Source organism: Ambystoma mexicanum, chromosome 11 (genome assembly GCF_040938575.1).
Source record: "Ambystoma mexicanum isolate Mex_15411 chromosome 11, UKY_AmexF1_1, whole genome shotgun sequence".
Lineage (NCBI taxonomy): Eukaryota > Metazoa > Chordata > Amphibia > Caudata > Ambystomatidae > Ambystoma > Ambystoma mexicanum.
Window position 1 is genome coordinate 1,375,671,683 of NC_090934.1, and position 15,419 is coordinate 1,375,687,101.

Below are 15,419 nucleotides of genomic sequence, written 5' to 3' on the forward strand. Positions count from 1 at the left end.
TAGTGTGGGACAAATGGCAATCAAGAAATGTGAGGCAAGTTAGAGACCAGGCATGTATGAGGGGAAAGCAGTATTTAATTCTTTAGATGTCCTGCACTCTGTTGAACATTTGATAGCGATGGGTTTCATCAGCATGTCAGTGTATCCTGTCGCTGAGGTTGGAGGACAGGAGTTCACCCAGTGACGACATGTAGAGGCTGAAGATGACTGATGATAGGATGGAGCCCTGGGCGACTGCACATGTTATAGGGTGAAGCTAAGACCTATTGCGCGCATCTCGACAAGTTACTGTCCCCCATTGAGGGGGTAGCTGAGCCACAGCAGAGGTTGGCAAACCCTTGCTGGCGAGGGTGATGTTGAGGAGTGCTTTGTGAATGACACTACATGTGGAAATTACACATTTCCCCAATGTATGCATGGAAATATATCTGAGTCACAAGACTAACTGCTTTCCACCCAGAGGACGTGGAAGAAGAACTTGTGCACCTGTTTTGTGAATCAACACACTGCTGCCGTGGCATGCACTTCTTCATGGATGTACACCTTAATCTGCGATGGCTGCTGTAGGTCATTCCATTGACACTCCCCTGAGTTAACACATTTTTGCAGTCACATTAAATATTCATGTGGGTCTAATATTCATACTCTAAATTACGCATATGTAAATCACTTTACGGGCATGCTGGGCACTCACATTTCTCTAAGCGAATCACGTCTACTTTCCAAATCTGACCGATTATTCTTGGACCACGTATTTAATTGCATAACTATATTTACCTTCTTTGAAGTAATAATTGTGGCAGTTTGTATATTTTTCATTTCAAATAAAATACATATTCTATTTATAGGGGAAGGGGAGACCTTGCTAATGCCTTCGGAAGTGTGATGACGGATATGTGGTTTGGTGATGTCTCACATGTATCACCTGATGCATTTTGGTCAGCGTTTAGTAACCTGCACCCATCCTTCGGAAAGAGGACTCAGCAGGATGCCCAAGAGTTCTTGATTTACACCCTCAATGGACTCCATGAAGATCTAAAAAAAGTAAGCACAACAGTTAGATCGTTTCCTATGACTACATATATGTTATGTTTTGCAACATGTATACGTTGTAAAATTTGCTATTTACCACCCCTTTTTGAAACTAACTTATTTTGTTAGCACATTGTCGCTTGCGAGGAATTGGTTACTGTGTGTTATACATTGCTATTCTGAATTTCCCTACAGTGGGAGCTTGGTTGAGGTCTTGGGTCTTGCAATCTGCCTCAACATTAATATATCCCCCTTCCTGCTTTCTTAAGTCTATAATCGTACATTACAACCATCAAACTATCTTGTGAACTGCCATCAGTAAGAGGAGTCTGAAACATGCAACTCTACAGTAGATTTGGACTTCAACTCCCAATGTCCATCACCATTGAATCTGCTGGCTAAGGCTGTTGAGAGGTGTCGTCCAAAACAACTGCAAGGCCACTAGAATGTATTTTTCAAAAATAGAAAAAATACCCATCACATAGGTTTTCTTTCCTAAAGGAGTTGTGAGGCTGACTGTAGTGCAGTTCACTGGTCTGTCCAGCTGTTGAACTTTGCTGGTTGGAGAGGGGAACATTATCATCAAAGATATTAAATAAAGGAACTGAGTGAATTACAACACATTATTTATTTTTTCAATGTTCCACTTTAACTGAAGACAACACTTAATCTATAAAAACAAGTTATTGTGAATATCCAAACTGTATGCCCACGTTTCCTGCTCTCTCTCCTTATACAACCTATACATGCAAAACCGCAGGTGCCATAGGCATTATATCTCCAGTATCAGAAACCAATTCACAGCAGTGTTCCATCAATTTACGGGAGCATCAACTCTGAAAGATTAGAAAAAGAGTCTGGTTGCAGGCCCCAGTAGTATAGATAGGTTTGTTTGGAATCGATTGTCTGGTCTGCATTTCTTAATTAACTTTCTGTCCGTTGTCATCTAGCAATGCTATGTATACGAGCACTTGGTATTCTGTTAGCGTTCAAGTTAAGAGGAATTTGGTATTTAGCGATAAGCACCTTTCCAGATATTGCTGAACACTTACATTGGTGAGTACATTAATTATGGACCGGTGCTATTGCATGTACGAGCGTGTTGGCACCTGAGCCTCCTGTGCCACAAAGATCATCGCTGCTACTCCTGCAGCAGTGGCTGCATCACCTCAACAGTTCCATCGACTCCTGCTATGACAACCGCATATACTTCACATGTTGCTCTGAATGTTGACCAACTTTCAAAGCCAGCTCCAACCAGTTGCAACTGTCAGGTCATAGTTCTTCAGTCTTGCTGAGGTTGCTGAACCTCACTAACCCGACTGGAATGTCCAACCTGCAGCTTTTAACTACCAGCAACAGACTGGACAACCCAAGGGGGAAGTGGACAAAAATATCAAACAGCCAGATCTCAATTTGCTGAACCTCAGGTGCAGAATTTCTGGGTTCCATTTGTTGATCTACAAACGAGCATAGACACACCACTAATCAGTCTATTGAACGTTCTCTATTACATCACCCTCCATAACTTTGCTGAAAATACTTTTATCTGGTGACCTCTGCTTAATGCCTGGAGGCTGATATTTTGTTAGCGCATTGTCGCTTGCGAAGAATTGGTTACCGTGTTTGATACATGGCTATTCTGAATTTCCCTACAGTGGGACCTCAGTTGTGGTGTTGGGTCTTGTAATCTTCCTCAACATTAATATATCCCCCTTCCCGCTTTCATTAAGTCTATAATTGTACATAACCACCAACAAACTATCTTGTGAACTGTCATCCGCAAGAGGAGTGTAAGGCAAATCCAAAAGAGCCAAAAAATGAATGCATGAGATATGAGAGATACAAAACATTATTATAACAGCCTAGGCAGGGAAACATCTTAAAGATGTTCAATTACAAATTGTAAAATGTCCGGTTATATAGCACATTACAGAAAAGACAAAAAATGTTACAATTTGATTACACATTCCAAGTTTTCCATTGGTCATCTTCATTTGCAGTATAGGTACTTCCATACATTTCCTAACTCAATCGGTCTATTCTGTCCTCATGATTTAATCAAATATTAACCTGCTCATTAATTTGCATTGAGTATGTCTCCTTTCACACATTTACTAATTGGCTGACACTCTCCAAAACTTGTTTTATTTGATTTTGACTTGCAATTGACTTTTCTAGGAGGATTAAGTGTGGTGTGAATGATTAAGTAGTTTTCGACCAATCCCTATGTGAGGTGTGACAGTGTAACACTGAAATCATAGCTTTCACATACTTTCCCATTGACCTAAGCGATTGGCATGATCTTAACGTTCCCATCATTGTGGACTGTTTATTTCCAGTACATTTTTGTGACTCGTCGTTGGAAACATTACTTACACGTCTTTCCTTTCTCATGCTTTCATCTGTCCTGCTTTTGACCCTATGCGCTGGTTCCTTCCTCCTTGCAAACTTCCTTCCCTTACAATTATTTATTTATTTTATTTATATGTTTCTAGAGCACTGCAGCCCACAGGCATCGCGGTGCTTAACAAGGAGACTTAGACAACAGATAGAAGATGGGACGTACGGGTACAATGGTCCGGAGGGGTGAAGGTCGGGTAGGTGCTGGCTCATCTAAACAGAACCGTTTTCAAGTCCTTTCGAAACTTGAGGTAGATTGGTTCAAGTCTGAGATGAGATGGAAGTTCATTCCATTTAGCGGTGGCTCTGGTAGGGAACACACAGCCCTGTCCGTTTGCTTTTTTTGTATGTCCTTTTTGACAAGTCCTTTGTTTTTGGACCCTAAGGTCCGACCAGGCACGTATAGGCTGATTTGGTTTCTCAGATATTTGGGGGCCGCTCCGTGTATAAAGTGGTGACCCAGGGGCATAGACTTGAAGGTGATTCGATCTTCAATTGATAGCCAATGGAGGGCTTTTCTCTCGTTGGTAATATGATCCCTTTTCCATTACCCGTGATTGTCCTTACAGCATTGCTTTGAACAATTTGGCATTGATTGATGCATTTATTGCTGGCTCCTAACATAATCTATGCTAGATAGGATGATGGCTCTAGCGATGGTAGAGCAGTTTTGCAGACTTAAGTGAGGTCTAATTTGGCTCAGCAGTTTTTGGTGGTACCGGCAGGTTTGTTTGAGATATGCAACGTGCACATCTGGTCTTAGAGAGGCTTGTAAGTATACACCTAGAGTCTTTACTTTGTCTGAGACCTTCACTGTTGTGCTTTTGATTTTAAAAGCTGCATAGGCTGGATCGAGTTTGGCTTGGGTTTGAGGGGAACCAAAGACCGTGAGTTCAGTTTTCCCTCCATTGAGGCACATCCAGTTGGTCTTCATCAATGCCTGAATGAGTTGTAGATGTAGTTGAGCTTGGATATGTGTGTGTATGTACATATATATGTATATGTACGTGCATTCGTATAACTTGCAATTTCATAAAGTTGTTCTTGCTGCTATTATGTACATGTTATGAGAGCTATTCAAGAATTTCCATGGAAATCACTGATAACTTCTTTCTTAGCACTTGGTGCTCTGATAATGCAATTTATCCTACAGAGGACAGTGTTGAATACTGGCTTGGGAACTCGGCTAAGCCGATATGTTTTGACCAGTCAGTGTGCAGGGTTCTGTCCTTTAGCTCTTTTAGGAAAAGTTTATATGCAGTATCCTTTGGGACCACTATACACAACTAGGATTAAAGATGTAAGCAAAACCAACCTTTGGTATAAGTCTGTACTACACAGTTTTGGTAGCAGAGCTGAGCAGCCAGGCTTATCTCAAGAGGAGAATGTGAGCCGTATTGATGTTACACAGAGGTCTACAATCACAAGTGTTCAAGGAAACTCTTACACTCAAGGTTTCTTTGATAAATACTTATTAATTTAACTATTTTAGAAATACTTTTCAAAATGAGTAAAAAGGCAAAGATTATTAAAAAATGAAAGGTTACAGTTATTCTTAGACAGTGCAAATATTTAGAGTTCACCAGAAGAGTCAATTCAATTCAATAGGCTAGGCCAAAGTCAATGGGCTAAAGTCTTGGCTAGGATAAAGCAGTTCTGGTAGATACACAGAAATGTCTCTGCAAACGTTCTAAGGAATAGTTTGTAGGAAGAAGAATCATATGTTGGGTCACAAGCTGATTAGGCCTGTGAGTTGCGAAAGTTTCAAGCACTTTCACCGCGAGAGGTAGGCACTCTCAGTCTGATTTTACAGTACCTTACAAATGAAGAAAAAGATGCAGCTGATGACTTCTGTTCCTGGCAGTTCCTGCAGATCTCACTGTTCTTGAGCCTCAGTTGTGGGGACAAGAGGGAGGATGTCGGGGGACTCGTGCACTGGACTGAGACTGGTCAAAAAGCTGGCAACTGCTAAATCTTCAATTCCGGTAGCTGTAGTCAAGAACACAAGCTGGTGTCCCTCTCCCTGGTTATTCAGTTTTCCTGCAGCACTCTGAGGAAAATACAACCAGCTCAGAGATTGGTATCTAGGTGGCTTAGTGTCGAGTTGATTGGTCCCACCAACTCAAAGGAAGAAGTCGTCCTTGTAGGGCTTCTCTGTCGAGATGAACTTGGCAATTCGGACCTGCAGCAGGGCTTCACCGGGCAAAACAATGGTCCAGGAGTTGCAGCAGCCACCCTCTTCAAGCACGTCTTCGGTTCTTTTATTCCAGTGGTCGACTCTGCCTTCCAAGCCAAGAGAGTTGCATTTTATTCAGTTCTCTGCCATTCATTCCAGCGTAGCTGTCGCTCACCCAGCAGGGTGGCTGTCCTTGCCTGTCAGCCAGCCAATCCCCACAGAGTGCATTTGGGACTTGTATGAGACTAAGTACAGGGAGTTTCGGGCACCTCCCTCACTTCCTGCCCAACCCTGACACTCGGGCGCCAAAGGCAGTCTTCACTCCTGAAGCCCACCAAAGGCGAAGGAACAAAGGGCCCAACCCTAGTTTAGCTCGCAGAGACAAACTCTAGAAGGACCTTTCCAAAGAGAAATGGTGAAAAAAGAAGACCGGGACCTGTTTAAACAGAGGTGGCTCAGACACCATCTTGAAAAACATGGCTCCCGCGATTTAACACTACTGGTGTTCGCAGTCGGGAAAAATCATGGTAATCCATTGTAAAACCACTGCCACTAGCCATTCTGAGAGGAAAGGGTAGCATCTGACTGCTGCATGAGTATCTAGACACAGGGGATACTAAGTAACCCCTCCAGAACTCAATTGTAAAATAGGGTGTGCTGGGTCTAGGAATTTAAAAAGACTAGTAAAGTCAATTTCACTTTACTTATTCTGGGAAACAGTAGTTTATCCCAAAGAAGGTATTTAAACCATGGGAAAGCCTAAAAGATTTCCCTGTGCCACTGCACTGAGGGTGCTGCGTGACATAAATGAAAAGATGATGCCTATGGAGTTGTTAAACTCCATACATAAAGAAAACACAAGAGTAAAACACATTTCAAAACACATGAGAGAGTGGAAAAAAGGGTCACACTCTCTCCAGATAAAAAAATCAAGTCCTCAAAATCGAAGTTGCTGGGGGTCTCTAAGGTGAAGGGAATTAGCACATTTATGAGAATTCTACCTAACAAGCTCTGGGGTCTGATATTTCTTTAGCTTCACTTTCATGACCTCACTACCTCAACTCAGGCCTTGGAAGATACTTCCTCCCTTTTGCCTTAACCAATCACTGTGCAGCATTTAGTCTTTTACTCTGAGAAGTTGCAACTTGAAATATGCGTGTCTTTCTGCAAGGGTCTGTCTAATGTTTTCTGCTGACGGGGTAGAGGTTTTCATGCTTCCTGAATGGATAACTAGATATTGAGGCCTATATGAACTGTGTATTCAGCTAATATAAAGGATTCCAGTCATTCATTATTATTATGACTACTTATTCTATGTTCCCCTAACTAATGTTAAATGATGCTGCAACTACTTAAAGATACATGGTTATGTTCATCTATAAGGTGTTTGCATTATGGCTCACTAAAGCATGGCTGCTAGTACCTTTTTAGGGACTGTGCAGGAAAGCCTTCTTTATATGGGGCTGTAGCCCCCAACATTTTCATACTCCCCAACATTCCCCCCTTTCTTCTCATGAGGGACGAATCTCTTGATAAATTCTCCCTTATATTCTTCTTCCTGCTGCTGCCAGTCATATATACTCCTGGGTATCCTTATGTTATGTACATCTATTAGATCTCCTCCACATATGGCATAATCCCATGGGGTACATCACAAGTAACTGTTTTGCCAATCTCATTTGGTATTTATATAGCACTCCAAGTAATTGTGAGCAGCAATGTCTATTCATTGGACACATTTTTGTTTCTCCTAACTATGGTTGCTCGTCTGTTTGACAGCTTTCATCTTTCCAACCAGGAGTGGCATTACCTGTCATAACGGCAAGGTAGTTACATTTATTACCATGATACACACAACAAGTGGCTATTATTTGATAAATACACCAGAGTATTATCAGGAAGATGAGGATAGTAAACAAAACTCTGCAAACTTGTATAAGCCACTGTGGCATTCAAGAAATAAGGCCTCTTAGCCAGTCATAATCCTTAACAATCCCTCCTACTTTCTCCATATCCGTTGTTAACTTGGCCATTTGTTTGACTTTTGACTTTTCTTACTGCTTGTCGGAAGCAGCCAGGCCAAGCGACGGGAGGCATAGATCAGCCGGTGCGGCTTGACAAGCGCGACGTGTGCGGAGCGCAGAGTGTGGAGCAGGGAGACTGAGGAGGGTGCCTTTCTCTAACGGCTCCGGCACTTAACACATCATGGCGACACTGTAGAGAGCGGGGATCCCGGCTGGGCATTGAATTCCGGGTTTCGAGCAGCTGCTAAGCAACGTGGAGACTGCGTTGAGTGCACTAGATGCCTGGACAACAGAGGGCAACTGTGGCATGAGGCCAGTAGCGCCGGCACTCTATAACCTGAGAAGAGGTAAGCAGTGTGGTCGCTACCTCTACAAAATGGAAAGCGAGCTTAGATCTCTTCCCTCTGCCCCCTCTTCCCCCCTTTGCCTCTCACCCGCCTTGCTCCCCCCTCCCTGTTTAAAGTAACTAGTGAGGTGTGGCGTGGGGACCCTCACCAAAGGGTGAGAGTACTAGAACACCCCCAAGCTACTCCCGACACCATCTGCAGGGGCTGCGGGGGAGTTTTGTAGTTGGAGACCCGCAGAGGAGATAATCTCCGCCAGCTTGATGTGCCCCACCCCAAAGAACCAAAAATAACCTACAGAACACGCACAGCGCACCTGCAGGAAAAAAAGCTGTAAGTGGCTAAAAAGAAAGGCCCCCCTGCGTCCAAAGAGGTGGCAGTAAACTTACTAGATGGGTGACTATTGACTTATCCACTACCTGGCTGCCAAGGAAGCTGTTAAGGCTCCTAGGATACTGGTGATTGTGGATGTAGAAATCTATGAACCAGTCAGAAGAGTCCTCATAAATGTTTTTAAAGGAATAGGGAGAATATTTCCCCTTCCCTCTCATGAGGAGGTTTTTAAAACTGTCTGAGGCTCATTTTTATATGGTGCAAATGGAAGGGCATTAAACAAGCATCACAGAACGTCGCTTTTTGACACACTGGTTGTGTTTTTAACAGAAAAATGGCTAAAAGCCTAAACAGCAGTAAAACGAAATTAAAACAATTATGAAGTGGTTTGAGAAGCCAATCAATCCTCAAAGGAAAAAGGTCCTGAAGCCCAAACAGTGCCAAAAAAAGCTCACGTGAAGGACCCAATAGAAAACGTGGAAAGGAGATCAGTAAAAAACAGAATATCACTGACACACAACAACAAAAAAATAGCATTTTTTTTCCAGGAATAGGCACCCAATACAAAGGAAATACTCAAGAAAAGCACAGGGACGAGTCCACTAAACAAGCACTACGAGACGAAAATATGGAAACAGAAGGAAAGGAAATAGAACTGAATGAAACCAGTCAAGAACAACCCTTGCTGAACGATTATTCGTTGGACAACAATGAATCTCTATTAAAATTATGCAATTCTATACTACGGAAATCTCTGGGTGCCAACTCTGATCAACAAAAAAGAGAGAGCCAAATGAGCAATCTATCTTTTACACCAAACCTAGAAAGACCTAATCATTCAGAACCGCAGCAGAGGAACAAACTAAATGGAACTCTCACTCGAGAGAGAATATACATCTGGCAAGAAGTCAGGTATGTCCACTGAGATTTCAGAAGCGCTTGATAAATTGACTTGTAGATTGAAATCATTATATAATGTATGTACAGGTGTGGCTTCAGATCAACAGAGACTCTAGTCACTGATGACAAAATTAATAGTAAATAATGAGGAATCAATAAGAACAACAATCCCACTCATGAAAAAAGTTCCACTCACAACGTGTTGGGACCCAGTTAAACCAAAGGAAATAAATGAAAAAGCTGAAATGAATAAAAGCAATAGTAAAAAACAACACGAGCGGAAAATCTCAGATGATAAAATAACTGAGCTAGATGATTCAAATAATTCTTGGGAAATACAAGACTCAGTGAACATTGCTGCCAGGACTGAAGAAGATGCAATCGACGCACTATGCGCCGAAATCTCAATGATGGAAGCAACATCAACCTCTGTCAGAGTAAAAAATTACCCACATGGTCTAATAATACAACATGAGCTAATTACAAAAAAGACAGCCCATACCCAGGAAAACCCCACTTTGATGATAGTAAGACACATAGAGTAATCTCCAATTGCCAACCTGATGGCACCATGGGAACAGTGTGCCTGAATGGGCCTTTAGACAATTGGATACAAATCTAAAAAGCAAAAACAAGCACTCCTGTCCCTTGCACGGAGTCTTCAAAGATAGGGATTATAAATAACAAGGAGTGCAATAACGAGACGAACAAAGAAAATCAAGAAAATAAACAAGAATTAGCAATTGGACAGAAAATACCTTTGGAAGAATATTTATCTAAAGTTAGATGGGCCAACAGAATACATACCTCTTTGGGAACGACCAACCATGATACCACAGCTGAAAGAAAGAGCGAAACATTGAATTACGACCCTAATAAACAAAAAGAGGGGACAAAACAAATGGAAGACAACACAAAAAGTAATGAGAAATTTAATTTGGCCGTTCGACTAGACAAAGTTAATACTTCTAATGAAAGTCCATTCTTAAATCGATCAGCCCTAGTGCGACTATGGTAATCTATCCCAGGTCTATGGATGATATAAAGAAGGGATATGGCACAGATTGAGTTACCCGATCTTGACAGTGCAACAAACTGGGTGATAATCCGTTTCACTTCATATACCCCTGTATCATTGCTTTGTGATAACGCGCACTAATTGTTTAGAGAAGGACTTCAACTTACAGTTTGTAAAATGACCAATGACGATAAAAAGCATAATGACAGACAAAATACAAAAAATACTACACCAATTCAATGTTACCAAGCTGTCATCTGGAACCCTAAAAATAAGACAATTCCAGAAAGAAACAATCATATGATCGCAAAATGACCATTGCAGATAGCCAGCTGGAATACCAGAGGTTTTAAACACATAATAGAAAATACCCAGTCACTTGAAAAACTACGTACATGCGATATATTCATGCTCCAAGAGCATTGGCTAGATTGCCCATTGTACATGGAGGGATATCACATATATCAGGAACTAGCCAGCAAAGGCACGAAGGGAAGACCTTACAGAGGCCTAATAATTGGAGTGAGCCAGGAGCTTATCTCCAAACAGAAGACAATAGAGCTCCAAAACAAAAATATACTGGCTGTAGAAATTGAACAACAAGCTATGGGATAACAGTGGAAACTCCTGGCGATAAATGTGTATGCCCGACCAAACCTGAATGAGTTACAAGAACTCAAGGACGGAATTGAAAGCGCATTAATAACAACCAACGCTAACCTAAAGAACCAAATGGTTATAGTAGGAGGAGACTTGAATGCAAGATGTTATGACAATAGAGAATGCGCAGAATATGAAAACGTAAAGAAAAAGAGTATTATGACCCAAAGTCTTGGAAATAAAAAGGTTTGCGGATGGATAATGACCCTGCGACAATGGGGCCTTTCGATGATGAATGCTAGAACTCGGGGTGATGTACCCGGAGATTATACCTGGAAGGGAAATAACAGCGAGTCAACCCTTGACTAAATCTTTGGGAACAACTAATGTTTAGAAAGAGCTAAAAGTTTGATAACTTCTATGACAAATAGCGATCACAAGATGTTAATGAACTACACATATCTTGGGATCAAAGAAATGTTTACAACACTTATAAAATATGCAAAAGAAAATAAACTAAAGATAAACATGGGAAAAACTAAAATCATGGTCTTCTCCTAAAAAAAAAAGCCTCCCACCCAGATATGGTTACAGAAATAGGAACAATAGAATATGTGAACTCTTATCCGTACCTTGGCTTAGATATGAGCAACGACAGAGGTTACAAAAATATAATCGAAAATAAACAGATAAAAGCAAAAAACCGAATAGAGTTACTTGCAAAATTTGCAAGAGAAACGGCTGGGTTTTCAATAGAAGGAATTAAAATTCTATATAAGCAATGTTTTATCCCAATGATTTTATATGGGCTGGAGGCCCTAGCAATGGAAAAACTCGATTGGTTGGATGCACTGGAAGGCCGGTTCTGAAGAAGACTTCTCAAATTGAGCCCAAGTATACCAATACAGTTCATCCGCCTTGAACTAGGATTAACATCCTTAAAAAGTATACTATGGATAAAGATTGGATCGCTACATCTAAAAATACATTAATTCCCTCTATGTAAACTACTTGGCCTATTAGATGATAGATCCATAAGGAATGATGAATTTGAAAATATAAGCGATACTGTATTTAACACAATCAAATGGCAGCCGCTGTATCACAAAAAGACTGCATATGCAACATTGAAACAGATATACACTAATAAGATCAAAGCCTGGGATTGGACTAAAAACTATGAACATTTAGGACAATTAAAGAATTATACTTTTGTCTCCGGTATAATGCACAAATATCTCCAATCATAAACGTATTTAAAAAGGTGCCCAAACCTAGCAGTCAGACACTTCCAACTAAGGATCAGAACAAATTAACTTCCCTTACTAACAATGACAGGGGCACAACAAAAAATCCTGTGCGAAGAAAGAACATGCAAAATATACAAGAAACCCAACATCCTGCAATTTCTGCAACATGTTTTATTACAGTACCCTAAATTGAGTACCGAATACATGAACAATTTAGGATATTTGGTACATAATTACGATTACATTGAAAGTGATACCTTTTGGGCATGCTGCCTGAACACTGATTTGCAGTCAGTCCATATAAGCTTATATCAACTGTGGAAGTGCATTAAAAAAAAGCTTGAAAATGAGAAGATCGATAAGCTTATATCAACTGTGGAAGTTCATTAAAAAAAAGCTTGAAAATGAGAAGATCGATAACAATGCACTGATTAAGAATGTTAAATAGCTAGCCCAATACAAAGGGAAAGATAACAAGCTGAAAACAGAAACCCAGTTTATTTAAAATGGCCTCCATAAAACGTAAAGCTCAGAGAATTTTGATAATAGAGTACTGTATTTGACATAACCAGTGAAGAAGTTGTAGCAATGTTGTGCATGCATGTAAACGTGAGCATAGACATACATCCTATGTTGCACTGGCACAAACCTGAAGGCACTGAGCTCTTCACGAATTGGCATTAAGACCATTTTATGTGGCATTCAAGGGTTCTATCAAGTCTCAACGTGTAATTTGAATCCATTTCGAGTTGGTGTCAGTCTGTATCCCTGTTGCAAGCAACGAGGCAAAGAATACCTCAGTCTTTGAAAATAGCCTGTAATTGGGTAAGTATCTTCTTCAGGGCTTCGTCTGTTTCCTTTGAGAAGTAGTTAGAGTACTACCTTCTTCGTCTTTGTGAGTTAATTTGTCCTTTAACTGTTGTTGGCTGTTCAGGGGACTGGGATCGTCCTTTGGGCCATTGTACATGCTTCTCAAGTGGTATCATCACAGGGGCATGTAAAGTTGCCAGTGAGCAGAGGCCACGCCACAAAGGTGGTAGATGGAGGTAGATCTTGCTTCTGCATTGCCACATGATGTCCATGATGGTGGCTGTGCCTTCAGTTAACGCTGGCATCGGGAATGTTTGGTTGCAGTTGCTATTAGTGCCAATTGGCACACTCCCTTTGCCTCTGAAACAAAGTGAAAATCGAGTGAGTTTCTGTACTTTTACAGGTTGATCATGTGGATGCAGACTTGTCAACTTATTAACATGCAGTACCCACACATATCTACAGCTTTTGTCCGTTTGTATATTATTTCTTCTTCCGTTAATCCCATTAGACCCTCTGCATTGAACACTGCCTGCCCCTTTAACCATTCCTTGCTCCAAAATGTTGCACCTTCTATGACCATCTGTGGTTTGTTGGACAGTGTGCTTCTCAAATGTTTCCACTCCTTCACACTCATCGTTCGATTTCTTTTCCATTTTTATTCAAACTGTGTCTCCCTGGAACTGCCCCGGAAGTCTGCACATTATTAAATGCGCTAATCACTGTGCCTCTAAAGTCGTCACTTCCTTCGATAAGAACAGTCAGGGGCTGCCAACCGCATGCGAGAAAAGCCTACATATGTAACATGACTCATTTACCTAGACCCTGCTAATGGCCTTCATGAGGTTATATCACACATTTGTGCTTTCTGAATGATGTTCATCTGACATGCTATTCGCTTCTTCACTTACTTGTCTTTTATGTCTAGTCACAAGGTTATTTCTGAGTGTGAGCACATTCTCTACGTTTGTATCATTATGCTTAGTACCTCTACTACCTAACTTTAATAGTTCCATTGATGAAAAGGAAAGAAGGAGAGAGAAAAATAGAAAACACATCCCTTTAAGAACATTCTTAACATTTCTTCGATTATTGTCTTTGGCTCTTTGCATATTGATTGCTGCACTTGTTCTGCCATATCCAAAAGGCTTAGTTCTCCTATTGTACTTTTCTAAAGTTTCTTAACAATAGTCAACTTTCGTTGCTGATTTGTTGTTTGAGTGCCAATGTCTGTTGCTCATCAATGTTGCGATGCTGTGCTTGTGTGTTTACGCAGATCTGTGAGGTAAATCCAGGCGCGCCGATTTTTTAACTTGCCCGCTGTGGCTGTTAATTGTTCCACTTCGAAGGGTCCAGTAAATTACGGTTTATTCCATCGTTGCACGTGTTGTATTTGAACAGGTTCTTCTGTTGCTTTGTCATGCTGATCCGTTGGGGCCCTGTTGTGCGCTTTGATGTTTATCTGTGAACAAAATAATTTTTCACAGGTTAACATGTTCTTTAGATCTCCACTAAACTCTTCTCCCAACAAGTTTGTACTTTTGTGTGCGTAAGGTGCTGTGCGTGTGGGCACAGCCGAGGCATGCATCCTCCTCCCTGTCACCAGTTCATAGGGTGTCGGGTGGTGGTCCTTGCTTGGCTGATTGCGCAGACTGAACAGGTCCAAGGGCAGGCAGTGCAACCAGCTCCTTTTAAGAGTATCACACAGTGTGGCCAACTTCATTTTTAATACGCAGTTCTGCCTTTCCACCATCCCATTTGCTTGCCGGTGGTAGGCAGTACACTGTTTGTGTCTTATTTCTAACAACCAGGTATCTGCTGCAAGAAATTCCTTTACAGAGTAGGGCCCATTATTAGACCTCAGAATGTCATATGTGCCCCATCTGGGAAATACCTCCCTAACAAGAAATCGGGCCGCAGATTTGGCAGCAGGGTGCTGCCCCTATCCAAGGGGAGTATGGGCACACTACCCCCAGTACATGCCTATGTGTGCTACATCTGTTTACCATAGCAATGTAATCGATATGCTACTCCTTGAATGGCCCTGTAGGGAGAGGCAATGTTGACTTCAAGATCTTAAGTGTATGTCCAGGGTGAAATTTGTGGCAAACCAGTCCCACAAATGTCAGCAGCAATGTGCTGCTTGGGTGCATGCATGGGAAAATGGAACTGCTCTAGGGCAATGTTTAATAACTTTATGGGCATTACTACTTTACCTGTGCTGTTTTGTCTCCATATAATATCAGTGGGTGATAGATGACATGCTCTTTTTTACCCATAATGCTTTTTATTCTGCTAGAGCTCTCTCCTGAAACTCAATTATGTGTACTTTTGATAATGCACTGTAAGCTTCTGGTAGCCTTCCTGCTGCCCTGCTGTAACATGCATTTGGCTCTCCACTGGAAAGGGCATATAAGCTGCTTGCTTTTTGGCTGCGCCTGCAGCTGCATTTCTGTGTGAAACTAAATCTGTTCCTTTGGCGTATGCTGTGCATTTCACTATATCTACATGTATGGGGCCTTTCAATGC

The 15,419-nt window shown here is 41.4% G+C and overlaps 1 protein-coding gene across 7 annotated transcripts in view; it reads left to right on the top strand.

The window, feature by feature from the left end:
- USP50 (ubiquitin specific peptidase 50) overlaps positions 1-15,419 on the top strand; it is a 433,978-nt gene that overhangs the window by 332,276 nt on the left and 86,283 nt on the right. For all 7 annotated transcript variants that reach the window (XM_069624962.1, XM_069624964.1, XM_069624959.1 and 4 more), the window contains one exon: positions 849-1,044. In XM_069624962.1, the coding sequence (XP_069481063.1) occupies positions 849-1,044 (196 nt within the window). The remainder of the gene's footprint in view (positions 1-848; positions 1,045-15,419) is intronic.